Here is a 15,417-nt window from a genome sequence, read left to right as displayed (position 1 = left end):
TTTTTTTTTTTTTTTTTTTTTTTTTTTTTTTTTTTTTTTAAGTATTTCTTGTTGTAGATGGATACAATACCTTTATTTTATTTATTTATTTTCATGGGGTGCTGGGGATTGAACCCAGGGCCTTGTGCATGCAAAGCAGGCACTCTACCAACTGAGCTATATCCCCAGCCCCAAGGTGTTTTTCTTACTAATGGTTCATTTGCATTCACCATGTATCAAAGATGTTTTATTTTATCATTATTTATTCAACAATTTTGGCACTTATTTTTTTGCCAGAACTGTGTTGAATATGGGAGGTACGGGATGCAGTGAGAATATGTAATACGAAGACCTAGGCTGACCTACAGTAAAGATTGGCTAACTCTAGTGGTCTTCCTGTTTTTATAAATAAAGTTGTCATGTGGAACATAATCATGTTCGTTCTTTTATGTATTGTCTCTGGGTATTTTCTGGCTACAGTGGCAGAGTTAAGTGGTTTTGGTTGATATCACGTGGCCTGTAAACCCCAAATATTTATTGTCTGGCCCTTTACACAAAGTTTACTGACTCCTGGTCTGGCAGATAAGGGAAGGCCTCTCATGGACACTGGTGTTTACAGTGGGACTTAAAGATGAATGAGTGCCATGGGGTCCAGGGCGAGAGCCTTCTGGGCAGAGGAAGGAGCTGAGTAAAGAGCCTGAATTGGGAAGAAGCACATGCTTTTTGGAGCATTGACAAATACAACAAGTTCATCTGGGCATCGTGAGCTTCCCGAGTTGAAGCTGAACAATAGGGGTACTTCCCAGCTCTGTCACACAGAACCTTTGTGCTTAAATTGAGGTTTGGTCTTAATCCTTTGAGCTGTGGTAGGCAATTGAAAAGATTTAAGCGGAGCATTGATGTGACCAGATGACCAGACATACATGTGAAAAAAAGTACTAAGCGTAGGATAGATTGGGAGAGATGTGTGGATCTCTGGAGACCCATGGTAGGCTCTTGCAGGGGCTCCATGGGCTCTGTTTGTGGCTTAGATGAGAATGGTGGCAGTGGGAATAGAGAGAACTGTACTCATTCTGGAAATGTCTAGAAGGTAAACTGCAGAGAGTGGATGGGAAGGGAGTGTCTCCAAACAACTAGGTGGCAATGCCACTTATTGAGCTGGACAGCACTGGACGTGCAAGTTTTTCTGGAAAAGGAAAATTCAGTTCTGACATGTAGAGTTTCAGCTACCTTTAAAGACATGCAAGTGTCAGGGAGGTGGCTGGGAATCTCAGGATTGGGAGTCGGTAGTGTGATGGTACTAGGGCCTCATTTGGAGGTTCAGATGGAAGTGGAAGAACGGGCAGGAAGACAGAGAAGAAAGTGTTCAAAGAGTGGAGTCTCAGATTTCTGCCTGGGTTTGGTGCTCTTTTGAGAAGTTTGGCTATGAAAGAGAAGAGTGTTAAAGGTGAAGGGGGATATGAAGTGGAGGAAGGGTTCAAGATGGAGCAACTTAAGCTGATGGGCAGGAGCAGTGGCTCTGCCTTTGCTATGCATCAGAATCACTGGATAGGCTGTTTATGAAACATGGATGTTCCCTTTCCCCATCACTGATTCACTTGGTCTGGGATGAAGGCCAGGTATCCTACTTTTGAAAGGCTTCCCACTTGAATCCAGAATACAGCCAAGGTTGAGAACCAATGGTATAGAGCCGTGGTCCCAGACAAACAGCTTCAGCATCACCTGGAGCTTGTTGGAAATGTAGTCATCAGGCCTCCAGATGATTCTTGTACATGCTGATGTTTGAGAGCTCCTGCTGTAAAGGGAGGTCTACACATCCAGAAAAAAAATGACATGGCACTTCCTTAGTAGCTCTTCCTGAGTGTCTTTAGCCACATTTACCCAGTCCTGTGCATTTTTAAAACTGTATTTTAAACCATTTAAACTATGTTTAAAATTGTAGTTTAATTTTTTAATTGATACATAATCATACAGATTTATGGAGTGCAATGTGATGTTTTAATACATATGTAGATTGTGTAATGATCAAATAAGGGTAAGTACATATCTGTCACCTTAAATCTTTATCATTTCTTCATAGTAAAACATTCAAAATCTTCTCTCTGGTTATTTTTAAATATACCGTACACACTACTTTGCAATAGAATGCCAGAATTTATTCTTAAACCACATTCAATCCTCAAAAAGAGCCCATACCCCACATTCTGTTTCAGTTGATTTTAAATTTGGGTATTTGAGGAAACAATGTTCAGAACGTGATTGGGTCCTAGTTCCAAACCCAGTTTTAAAGGATGTCCTGGAGAGCTGATGTGTAGGTAAGATGGGGATCTGACTGATCTAGTTTCAGTTCCCCTGAAGCACCACTAGAACTACAGTAAGAAGATTTTGGAAGTCATCAGCTATTCCAAGATAAGGAGGCCAGGCAAGGAAAGAAGATCAGCCAGATACTAGAAGCTGCAGAATACATGGAGGAATGGTAACCAACATTGCCTGAGAAAGCCAAAATCCTGTGTGGCCCTGGGGGAGAATGAGGAACAGTGCTTCACTTTTTGTGTGGCAGAACCCTCATAGACTCAAGAATTGATGGCAGCAGATGTCTCTGAAGCTGAGGGCAAAGGGGATGGGAGGGCTGAAGTAAATTAGAAAAACAGAAGCGTGAGACCCCCTAACTGTCCTCCCCATTCTACTCCAAGGTCTCCTCCCAGATGAGGGTCTAGAAGTTCACTCGCTGGAGGGATGAACAGAAGCCTTTGGAGTAAGGGCTTCCAGGCTTGATGGAAGGTGGACACTGTACCTGAGCGGCTTGCATGCTGTATGCCAAGGCTAGAAAGCACACGTGAGGGATGGAGGTCCTGAAAGAACCAGAGAACTAACATGTAGGTGAGCCCAGGTGCCAGGAGAGTGGGCCTATGCAGCCAGGTGGGAGGGATCATTGAGAGGTATCTGTTTGGAGCAGATGCCATTATAGGTGTGTTGCTACACATGTGGATGGTCCAGCGGGGTTGGGGGGAAGAAGGTCGCTGAAGATGAGGAGGTCTGGGATTGAGTTGGATCCACATGGCTCTGCAAATCACTGCGACACACACAGGAGTTGGTAGTGGGAAGACTGAAGCCGCTACAAAGTCAGACACCTTCCCGTGGGCGGGGAAGGCCAGGCCCTCTGGAGCTTACCCTTTGGGTAGTACTAGGTACAAAGGACTTAGTCACTTAGCATCTTGAAGGATGATAAGCATTTGTCTGACAATACTGCTGCAGTTTTCAAAGGGAGTTGGGCTGTGTGCAAGTGTTGCTTTGCCCCTTAGTCCCCAAGAGGTGTGGCAGGCAGCAGTCTTGAGAAACACCTGTGTTTTAGCATTTGTGGAGCAGGGAGGGAGCAAGAGTGAGATGTGTGGGTTGTCAAGCTCAGAAGTGGTCTGAAGTGGGCCAAGGGCAGCTTAACACATCATTCTCCTAGCTGACAACTGGCCATTATATATTGACTTGTGTGACTTCCTCACCTGTGTTTTTAAAAATATTTTTATTGATGCATTAAATTATACATATTGGTAGGACTCATCGTTACATATTCATGCATCCCATGATATAACATTGTCCAACAGCATTCCCCAGTATCTCCCCTTTCCTTCTGCTCCTCCCTCCTCCTGGTTCCTTTCCTCTACTCTACTAATCTCCCTTTGATTTTCATGAGACACCCCCCCACACACATCTTTCTTTTCCTTTTTCCTCTCCAGCTTCTGCATATGAGGGAAAACATACAACCATTGACCTTCTGAGTTTGGCTTATTTCACTTAATATAATGTTCTCAAATTCCATTCATTTTCCTGCAAATGACATAACTTCATTTTTCTTTATGGCTGAATAAAACTCCATTGTGTATATATGCCACATTTTTTGTATCTATTCATCCGTTGATGGACACCTAGGCTGGTTCCATAGTTTGGCTGTTGTGAACATAGGCATGCGTGTATTGCTGTACTCTGCTGGCTTTAATTCTTCAGGATAGATACCAAGGGGTGGTAGACCTGGGTCATATGGTAGTTGCCTTCCTACTCTTTTGAGGAATCTCCATACTGATTTCCATCATCCCACCTTGTGGGTGTTTCAACCAAATATTTGCTGTTCACCTTTTTAGATGCTTCCGGAAAATTTAACATCTGGATATTTAAAGGTTCTGTTCCTTTCAACAGGTAATTTTCAGGTGCAGAGGCCTCATTGCCAAGTACTGTGACCCTTTCACTTGAGGCTATCTTTGGCTGTGCTACTGAAGGGTAGTTCTGGGTGGATTCACAAAGCCTCTGAGGATTAGGCACATGCTTTTTTTCGGAGAACTGTGGCCTGTGGCTAGTCTAGAGCTGGAGGCCCTGGTGGTGGAATTGTATAGCAAGTTCCCTGAGGGGTTTGAGAGTGGTTAGCAGAGCCTCATGGGGGCTTGAAAAAAGCTAGCCCTCAGTATAAATAGCTCTGATTTGCTTCCTTTTTTCTCACTGAAGGAGAGACTCTATTTGAAGGACTTATTTCATGGGTGAAAGTTGGAATGCCACCTGATTTCCTACCTTGTTTAAATTAGTTCCATGTTGTAAAATCACATCTTTTTTGTTTTATTTCATAAGTGGGTCTCCAGCTTTGGGTTGATGAATATTCTGCCATTGGTTTCACTTTGAGCTTGGCTTTTCTCGTTCCAGCTCTACTACCAGGTTTTAAACTTTGCCATGATTGTGTCTTCTGCACTCATGATATGGAAAGGCTTGATCGTCCTCACGGGCAGTGAGAGCCCCATCGTGGTGGTGCTGAGGTAGGTCCCGCCAGCTGGCCCTGGGCTCTGTCACACTGCTTAGCCAAGACAGGACGGGGTGCCTTGAGCAAGAACCTGTGTGACAGCTATGATTAAAGATTCTAATTTAATAAACTAGTAGAGTTTTCTTTATTGATATCTGCTTCAAGAATATCTCATTTTTTCTTGACTTTTGTTGAAAATTTTTATCCTTTTCAAAAGACATTTTATAGTTTTAATCATGTCATGCTGGTACATTTAATCCATTTCAAAATGACAGTTTAGCAATATGGTATTAGTACCTTATTGGTGTGCAAATTGATTTTTAAACATGATTAATTTTAATAATGTTTCTTGGTCTTCTTCATGCAATTGATAGGATGTGTGCATCTCCCTGGTGCCCAGCAAGGGCCTGTTCTTTTTTCAGGCTTCAGTGCTACTGTTGTAGATGGCTGCTATCTTCTGGAGACAATTATGCTTACGAAAGTACAGCGTGTTTATTTTAGAAGAGTGAATATTTCAGTCAACTTCATGCAGTCTATGAAGTCATGTCCACTGAATCTCAGATCACTGGGGCTCACTGCTCCAGGCTGGGAGGTGCAGCAGTCATGTGGGCAGAGTCACAGCTGACCAGTGCTGGAGCCAGTGCCCTTTCCCTCCCTGGGGCCTGCTACCATGTAATGGGCTGCAGCCCTGTCTACGATTCCGTGTGACTGGCCAAGGGGCACACTTGCAGAGATGTCGAGTTTTCGTAAATGTAGAAGCCTAAGGATGGGGTGGCTCACAACAGAACCAAGGGGACCCTGTCTCACTGGTCTTCACACTATGCTCTGGGAGGTCCCTCGAGTGGTGAATAGATGAGGAGGGAGAAAGGGACCAGGCTTCTGGACCCCCAGCACCTAGCTTTATTTCACTTGCAGCAGCTCCACTTTCAGGTATTTTATCTGGTCATATCTCATTGAAGGAAGGACTTTAAGCCTTTTTTTTTTCCTTGAAGAAGAAGGGGGTTCAGTAATAGAGTGCATGCCTACCATGTCTAAGGTTCTGGATTTTGTTTCCACCACCATAAGGAGGAAGAGGAGGAGAAGGAGGAAGAGGAGAATTAAAAGCCTCAAATTTAGATGGATCTTCTCACCTAGTAGATAAAGAACTTGGGGCCTCGTGAGACCAAGTTACAAACAAACTGTATGATTTGAGATGGCAGGCCAGTGATCTAGATCCAGAGTTGGCAGTAAGACCCAGTGATCTAAGACACTGGATAAGACCATCCTGGAGCATCTCCTGGCTCCCAAACATGGTCATTTGATTCCAAATTGACTTAAGTTTTTCTCCTTGGCTGACTTTATGGCTACATGAAGAACAATACTGGATCTGAGATCACCGGCCCTCCTTCTCAAATCACACAGACATGCTTGCACATGGAAGTTATTGGGAGAGTACAGTGTATGGGAACTTTTAAAAAGTGTCCTTTATTACTCTAAAGCCATTTAATTTGGCAGCATAAACTTTTGATATCCTGAAGGGTATGTGGCCTTGGGGGAACCCCTGGCTCAGGAGAAAACAATAAGCTGTTATTAGGAAAATATTTAAAAGAACCACTTTCCCAATGGTACACATCCTGTCCCTCAACGCCAAGCTTCAGTGTGCTCTTCTGACCTCTGAGACTTATGGAGGGAGGTTCTCCTCACTGTGGTCCTGTTTCCATGGACCAAGACCATTTTTTATAAATATCTTCCTACTGTGTGTCCTCAGGAATTCTGTGGAAGGAGTAGAGATGAAGCCATCTCAAGAAATCATCTTGAGTAGTTTAGCTGCTGTTCTTTAAAAGAAGACAAAACCCTGAAGCAATTTTGAGTCATTATCAGAAGAAGACAAAATAAAATTCCATGTTGGGGAACAAAAGAAAACACCCATATTTGTTTTGCTCAGATATTTTCTTTTTCTTGCCCTTTTAGCCATTCCTGTTGCTTATCTTCTCCCTTTTTATTCAGATTTCTTGGTTTTGAGTGCTGATCTGGTGTCTATCTCAGGGGCAACTGGTTTTGTCACTGGAGGAGGTCTGAGAAATTCTTGGAGAGGGGGACCTCAACTTAGAACACGGGGGGGCTCTCGATAAACATCACAAAAATCAATTTAAGGATGTGTCAGTTGAGGTAGGGAGATTTTGTTAGGAAAGCAGAGACGTGTTCAAGAGATAATGTGTGTCCCTCAAGAGGGGGGTAAAGTAAGGAGTGCAAGTTCAAGGGAGAATGCAGGCCATCTTGAGAGTGGGAGATGTTTTGGGGTTTTCCGGCTCTTTTAAAGTTACTTGGTGAGGAGTGGGCATGGAAGGTATGTGAGGATGACGTCAGCCTGGTGGTCTCAAGATGGTTTATGGTGGTCTGACAATTCTCGGGATCCTTAGGCTTGACATGGTCTCTGTTATCCATCAGTAGATAATGTTGGCAAGTACCCTACATTATACGATTCTTAAAATATTGTCTCTCTCTGCTTAATATATTTACTATATAGCTAATTAACAGTACACAAGATAGTTTTCATAAGTGGGTGAGTTTATGGTAATTAAGATTTATAGATTTCCCAGAACTTTAGAAGTGACAGGCCTGGGAGAAGAACTAACTTGGAGAGTGACAGGCCTAGAAAGGTATGCCACAGGACTTTAAAGTTATAATCCTCATCCTCCCTTTTGTCTCCTCTCTGCCCCTCTCTTTATTTCTTCTATCCTGCCTCAGTTTCATTTTAAAACAAAGCTCCCAGCAGGGGCTCCGGGATAGGCCTTTCTCCCTCCTGCATTCTGCACCCCCTGGAAGTTCAGGGGGGCAGGAGGAATGGAGAGGAGGGCAGCCTCCTGTGCTGCGCTTGCCTTTGAGGCCATTTCTGTGGCCTTGGCAGCCCGCTGCTTCCTCCCCTTTCTTTCCAGCTAGACCGGTGTTGCTGTCTGCTGATCGGCCACCTTCCCAGTCCAGGCACACTTCTAGGTCTTATTCTTTTCTCATACATTAAAACAAAGCAGGAGCATGTGGAAATGAATCCAGTTTTTAAATTCCAGCTCCCAGTAGGTTGCAGCTCACTTTATATCCACCAAACGCTTTGGCATGAGTTTGAACAGGTAGCGTGGGGATTATCTGTTGACCTCCACATCAAAATCAGTCAGTCCTTATTAACACTGGGCCTTTTTAGGAAGGACCTGGTTGGAAGGGTGCTGCTGCAGGAAGCAAGACCAGGGTTCAAATTTTGTCTCAACCCTCAGCAAGGCTGTAGGACAGGTCCTGCTCCCTAGGGTTTAGTCACTTTTCTGTTTTTCTTTTCTTAAACAAGTAACATTGTCCTGGGTGCTGGGGTATCAAGGAATGAAAGAATTGCCCTAAGGCACTAGCCAGTGGGTCCTGGCCTAAAGTTCTGAGTGAGGAGTCCCCGATTGGCAGAGGTAGGGCTTGTTGAAGGCTCAAACTGGCAGCTTTTACTGTGCAGAGTCCACATTCTCCTTGGTTCTTTTCTTCCCTGATGCAAACTGCAGAGGGGCCTGTTGGGACCCTTGCCTGCCGCAAGCTAGGTAGAAACTGTATCCTCTCTCATCCTGTCTCCAGAGCAGGAAGGAAACCACTGGGCTCCCTTTAGAGTATCTGAGACTTGCAGACTGTTGACGGGAATTTCAGCTCTGACTGGTAAGTTTGTCATCATTCCCTTTTGGACACTGGGTGACACTGATGTTCACTTTTGTGTTTCTTTCCAGTGGCAGCATGGAGCCGGCCTTTCACCGGGGAGACCTTCTGTTCCTCACAAATTTCCGGGAAGACCCCATTAGAGCTGGTGAAATAGTCGTTTTTAAAGTTGAAGGACGAGACATTCCAATAGTTCACAGAGTAATCAAAGTTCATGAAAAGTAAAGAGGCCTTTCTTCTTCTTTTGTTTTTGTAAATTTTGGTAGATGGTGAATTAAAAAGTAGTGAAAGCATTGGGTTATGTTCCTAGTTCTGCCATTTACTAACCAAATGACTTTGGACCAGCCGCCTCAGTTTGTAAGGCAAGAGTGATAATATTTTGCCCACAATAACTCATATGGTGATTATGAGAATTAAATGAACTTATGTTCACAAAAGCACCTAAAAAGTCAAATCACTACACAAATGTTAGATGGAATGTATTACATTAGTTATTTGAAGGAGTCTTGAACAGGGTCAAATCACATTGTAACAGGATTCTTTTGATAAAGAATTATTTTCTGAAGTGCAAGAAAGCTAGCTGTTTCTCTGTACATTTGTCCAAAGTGGCATTTTCAGCAGTATTAATAGCCCTAGATGGATAAAAATTCCTTTCCCCATCTCGCCTCATTATTTGGTCATGGCATACCCTGCACTAATTCTTCTCCTACAGACAGCCTTGCCTTTCCCTAAGGTGCTGGGAGGACTTCAGACCTTAATAAGGTCTGGTTTCCTTTTTGGAACCAAACATTTACCTCTAGTTCAAATATAGAAAGTTTCCAGGAGACAGTTGAAAATGTAGCATTTTATATACTTGTTTGTTCATTTCCCTTTTGTAGCTTAGTGTAGAATTTTTATCTACATGATTTATAGAATTATATTTAGGTATTTATATGTGTTTTTAAATAATGGAACATCTCTCTCTCTCTCTCTCTCTCTCTCTCTCTCTGTGTGTGTGTGTGTGTGTGTGTGTGAGAGAGAGAGAGAGAGAGAGAGAGAGAGAGAGAGAGAGAGAGAAACTATTTGTGTACTTCTGGTATTAGATTCTCATTTCATTCACTGCTTCCAGGTGTCCCCAAAGACATTGGTACTTAACATGTTCAGTGCACTTTGTGTTGAACATCGGGACCCTCTGTTTTCATTAGTGTCCCTGCACTGGTGCTGTTCAGTGGTTGGTGCTGCCTACTTGTTACTTGCTGAGGAAGAAGCACATTCAGTCATGACGTGGCAGTACTCTCACCTGATTTAAAAATAATTTCTGAAGATGAGACATTTCAAAGTTGAGGAAATGGTACTGGTTTTAATTTGCATGAATTGTGAGAAGTGCCAGGAGTTTATCTTCTCAGTTTCCTGTATAACCATGACTGTAAGTCAAAACGCTCTTTTGGACATGGTTTCAAATCTTTGTGGGCTTTAAATATTTTATCTCATTATAATGGTATGTTTTTTCATTTGCCTTATTGAAGGACCACCTTCTTTACAGCACCAGACTGTATGGTTCTGTGTTTTAGCATCAAGGCCACCTAAGCGCCAGTTTAGAATGCCTAACAAATCACATCCATGGTGATTCTCATTTCCTTGCCAACAGGATTTTACACCGGCTTGCTCAGTGGTGAAGGAAGTGTGCATTAATACATCCTGTGCTTGACAAGGGAGAGTTTGAGGGCAGCAAAGAGCATAGTTGCTTTTAGATTTACTTTCTGCTCAAGTCAAGTAATTTTGGGGACCAAATTTATGTCTAGAGTGAAAAATAATATAATCCATGTTGACTAATTGGCTCATGAGGTCTAAGAAGAAATAGAAAGAGTTCAGGTTCAACCCCTTTTTTAAATCAGCCTCGTGTCCTGACTTCTGACCTAGTCTGACTCAGGATGAGTGACTGGATCAAGCCTGGAGAAGCTCCCCCTGAGCAGCATCTCAGTGTGCTGTGAATCTGGATTTGAAAGAATTGCACAGGGGTTGTTCACATGTTTTGCCCACCGATGAATACCCTTATTACCAGATTGAAAAACAGGTTAGATGCTAGCCTTTCCTTCCTTCCAAGAAGGCGTGAGGCAAGAAGTGTAGCTGTACTGGAAGCCAGTTCTTGCCTTCCCCATCCCTGGCGCTCTGCCGTGCTTCCTGGTTGTCAGGGTTACTTGAGTGTTTTAGAATCTAAACCACAGAATTGTCGTTATATTTGTGCTTCATCTGAATGTCTGTCTGTAAGCAGTCATCTTAGATCAATGGAAGATCAAGCATTCCTCAGCTGCTTTCTCATGTCTGCTCATGTCTGACCTTAATGTTATATGTGAACTAATTCTTTTTAATGGTGCTGTGTTAAAAATAATTTTTGAGAGTACATCATTTTGCTTTTCAGAGATAATGGAGACATCAAATTTTTGACTAAAGGAGATAATAATGAAGTTGATGATAGAGGCTTATACAAAGAAGGCCAGAACTGGCTGGAAAAGAAGGACGTGGTGGGAAGAGCACGAGGGTGAGCACCAGCTTTTAAGACGTATAGACAGTTCAGGAGCCAGGAAAATATTTAGAAGGAAACTACCTTTAGAGGATAATAGAATCATTCATTGCAAATATGGCGTGTCAGGAGCATTCTAGTAGTTCTGGTGTGTACTGTGAAGACCAAAGAAAACTTAGAACTCTCTAGGATCTAAAACCAAGTACATTATTTTCATCATGGGTTAACTCTCTATCATATCCTCACATAGGGATTAATTATTTGTGAATTTTAAATTACAATTAATCCTCCCAGAGATGACCACTGCTTAACATTTTGGTGAATGTTCTGGATACTTTGTGCCTAACAGGTGTGTGTGGATGCATATATAATTTTACCTAGAAGGAAGTGGGAAAAACTTTTTTGTGTTAAACCTATGACTCCATTTTTTTACATGGCTACATGCTGTGCTATTGATAATGATAGCTTTTATAACCAAGCATCTTTTGGTAGACATTTTTTTGGGCTGGGGTGTGGCAGACATTTAAATGATGTCATATCTATTTTCCCCACTGAAAACAGTTTTTTTGTTTGTTTGTTTTACTGAGGATTGAATTTAGGCGCACTCCACAGAGCCACATCCCCAGCCCTATTTTGTATTTTATTTAGAGACAGGATCTCACTGGGTTGCTTAGCATCTTGCTTTTGCTGAGGCCGGCTTTGAACTCTCAGTCCTTCTGCCTCAGCCTCCCAAGCCACTGGGATTACCACGCCCAGCCTGAAAACAGTTCTTGATAAATCTTTTAATATTAATTTTATATGATTGTTCCAGCAGTGAGTTCTGCTACTAATTGACACAGCAAGTGTGTATCTTTTTTTTTTTTTGGTGGGGGTGGGAGTACTGGGAATTAAATCCAAGGGGACTTAACCACTGAGCCATATCCCAGCCCTTTTGAGGTTTATTTAGAGACTGGGTCTCACTGAGTTGCTTAGGGCCTTGCAGAGTTGCCAAGGCTGACCTTGAACTTGTGATCCTCCAGTCTTAGGCCTCCCAAGGCTCTGGGATTACAGGCATGAACGACTGTGCCCAGCTGTATCTTCTTATTTTAAAAAAAGGAGATTTTTTTCCCCTTTCAATGATCCTTTTTATATTTAACCTTGTTAGAAATGTGTTCTTGTTTTCTGGGTCTCATAGCTGTGTTATGCTGGAGACACGGGCCACAGTTGTGTGAGAGGTAGCTTTATTAATCAGGTTGTGGCTTAAGACCTCTTGCTATCCCTTTAACCACTCTGTTGCATTACCAAGTATCTGTGGGGAGATGAGGAGAATTTCAGGTCATCTTCCCTATATTTCTGGTGAAAGGCTCTGGACCAGAGAGAGGTGGATGCTTCTGACTTGACTGGAGGGTACTGTAGGTGTGTTAGCTTGTTTCCCATTAGTAGGGATGATGAGACTGGGTGGACCTGATTCCATATTGATATTAATTTGGTCGGCATAATCACCAGCTGTGAACTTGGTCTCTCTGGGATCATAATCATATTTGCATATAGGTTATGGCATTCACATTTATATTCACTGCCCAGTAAATGTATTTGTTAATCTGAAAAGCACTGAAATGAAAATATTTTTTTAAAGTACAGACTAATTATGTATGTGCCTTAAAGCTTTATCTAACAGTAATTTTCATATTGGCCACCTGAAACTTATTTTTCCTCTGAAAAAATAAGATTTGTGGAAGTTGCCTATTCTGAATGAACATACGGTTCAACTGATGATCTTAAGTGTAGCAGATGAAGACTTGTGCCATTCCTAGGTCAAATCCATGCTTGCTTGAGACAGTTGTCCCAGCTATTAGCTCTGATGCGTTTTACTGATAAAACATGTGAGACAGGGGTGAATGCTGTCCCTACAGCTCCAGTCAGTGGTGTGTCCATGGAAGATGTGTTCCTAAGGCTGATACACGGTGTGTCAAATGTCACTATCCTCATTATAAACATAAATTTATATATTTCTTCCTTTTTATTCCCACAACTTAGGTTTTTACCATATGTTGGTATGGTCACCATAATAATGAATGACTATCCAAAATTTAAGGTAGGAATTTATGTGTGTGTCTGTGCCTATTCATTTTTAAATATTAGAGCTTTTACTTGTACAACTGTAAAGAGGTCATCTTCTTTAGCTATTTTGCCATTAATTTTTCTGCAGAGTATTTGTAATTAACTATAAATTAACATAACTACTTAAATTAACATTTAAATTAATTATTTAAAATAGCTGCTTTTACCTTTTAAATTCACAGTGTGTTCTAAAATGGCACTTATATAGTTGTCGCTTATTATGGAAATTTTCAAACATACAAAAAAGTAGGATAATAAACCCAGTGATGTTTATCTAACAACTTCAACAGAAACATTATTTCTATTTTTTTAAAAAAATCACTTGAAAAGAAATAGGAGTCCTGCATTGGTACAAGCACTGCACTGTCTGTGTGTCAAGCGTTTGACCTGTTTGGGGGCCTTTAACCATATCATGCACTGAACAGCTAATTTGGAGAACAAGCCACCAGGGAAGAGGTCATCTTTTGATTCTGTCATCACTCCAGTATTGAACAGACTTTATCTGAATACATTTTATTATTTATTTAGACTTTATCTGAATACATTTTATTATTTAAAATAGCTGTTTTTACCTTTTAAGTTCATAGGCCAAATTTATTTGTAGACCTCAGTAATTTTCCATTTTGTTTCTGTTCACAGTACGCTCTTTTGGCTGTAATGGGCGCATACGTGTTACTAAAACGTGAATCCTAATGTGTGCAGCAGTTCCTGGAACCAGATTGAAATGAATTCTGTCGAAAAACTAATATATTTGAAATGTTCCACTTTCTGTATAAAAGGAAACCCTGTGGAGACGTTTTTGTCTTGTCCAAATAAATGATTCATCAGTGAAGATGGCTTTCTTTGTGGACTGTGATTGGAATCTGCTCAGTCTCTCTGCTGTTGTGGTAGTCACTTGAAGCCGAGTTTGAGGGACAAGGCCCAATCCACGTGCTATAGTCATAATGTCTGACTTTCAATAAACTCCCAGCTTCACCTAGTGGCATTTCTGATGGAAACAAGTAGGCTCATCAAAGGACATGGCTCCGTGTTTATTAAGGTGTCATTTTGACCATAACTCCTAAAACTTTTTAGAAGGAAGGAATCTGCTCTGATTTTCTGGTGATGTATCTTGAGATGGATTGTTCCATTATTTGAAAGCATTTAATAAATTGGAAAAGCAGTTTGTACACCTTTGAAAGAAACTACAAAAGGGTGAAGGGGCATTTTCCTTTCCATTTCCCAGGGATCTCTGCTGTTAAGTTAGGTCTTTATACTATAGATAGTCCTGCATCTAAGATAGTCTCTTATTCAAATATTTAGCAAGCACTTACATCCCAGCCACTCACTGTCTTCGGTGCTGGAGGTACAAAGTCCCATTCTTAGTTCAGGTCACAGTGCAGTGGGTGGAAGGAATAGTAAATCTATGATTTTAAGTAGTGCTCATTGCTATGAAGGAAGATTAATTGGGGTAAACAGACAGAGGGTGACAGAGATGCTATTTTTCATATGGAGGTGAGGAAAGATGACCTAAAGAGACATGAGAGAGAGTGAGGCCCGTCAGTCCTGAAGAGCCTTCCAGCAAGGGCAGAGCCCTGAGAGGGGAAGCTGGTGGCAGGCTTGAGTGGCTCCTCTCAAGCTCTCCAGAGTATGCAGATCCCTTGATAATGGCTAAGTAGGTTCCAGCTCAGGAGGTCTGGGCCGCCATTCTGCATTTCTGCCTTGCTCCTGGGTGATGCTAAGGCCACTGGTGCCTACACCGCGAAGTGCTAGGGGAATAAAAAGGTGGCCAGGGGTGTTTTAAAATAGATTTCTCAGTTTTACAAAAATGTTTTCTTTTCATTGAACTACAGGACATGGTCATCCAGCCAGTCAGGCCTCACAAAGCTGCTTCATTCTTTTAGGTTCTAATTCGGTTTCAAAAATTTAGAATCTGTAAAAGTTTCAACTACTGTGCTAGTCAGCTTTCCGTCTCTGTGACAAATTCCTGAGAAAAACAACTTGGAGGAGAATTGATTTATGTTGACTCATGGTTTTAGAGGTTGCAGTCCATGACCAGCTTGCTGCATTGTCTGGGCCTGAGACGACCAGAACATCATGGTGGAGGGGCATGGCAGAGGAGAATTGCCCAGGACAAGAAGTACCCTTCCAGGGCTTGTCCTCAGTGACTTACTTCCTTCAACCAGGTCCCACTATCTACAATCTCCACCCACCTCCCAGCAGTCCAGTCAAGTATCAGTGGATTAATCCACTGATAAAGTCAGAGTCCTTGCAATCCAGTCCCTTTCCAAAAGATCTACCTCTGGACATTGTTGCACTGGGGACTAAGCCTTCATCACACAAGTCTCTGGGGCACGCTCTATATCATAACAACTACTTAGGCAGTCTCAAGCAAGCTACTTACCTTCCCTTAGTTTTAAATGGG

General features: G+C 42.1%; 1 protein-coding gene across 1 annotated transcript in view; it reads left to right on the top strand.

The window, feature by feature from the left end:
- Sec11c (SEC11 homolog C, signal peptidase complex subunit) overlaps positions 1-13,845 on the top strand; it is an 18,668-nt gene extending 4,823 nt beyond the window's left edge. The window contains exons 2-6 of the mRNA XM_015482338.2: positions 4,663-4,772; positions 8,485-8,634; positions 10,812-10,931; positions 12,930-12,987; positions 13,653-13,845. Coding sequence (XP_015337824.1) covers positions 4,663-4,772; positions 8,485-8,634; positions 10,812-10,931; positions 12,930-12,987; positions 13,653-13,706 — 492 coding nt within the window. The 3' untranslated portion in view covers positions 13,707-13,845. The remainder of the gene's footprint in view (positions 1-4,662; positions 4,773-8,484; positions 8,635-10,811; positions 10,932-12,929; positions 12,988-13,652) is intronic.
- The last annotated feature ends 1,572 nt before the right edge of the window (positions 13,846-15,417 follow it).

The sequence above is a fragment of the Marmota marmota genome, unplaced genomic scaffold, assembly GCF_001458135.2.
Source record: "Marmota marmota marmota unplaced genomic scaffold, marMar, whole genome shotgun sequence".
Taxonomy (NCBI): domain Eukaryota; kingdom Metazoa; phylum Chordata; class Mammalia; order Rodentia; family Sciuridae; genus Marmota; species Marmota marmota.
Note: the sequence above shows the minus strand (reverse complement) of the source record. Positions and strands in the feature narration are given on the sequence as shown.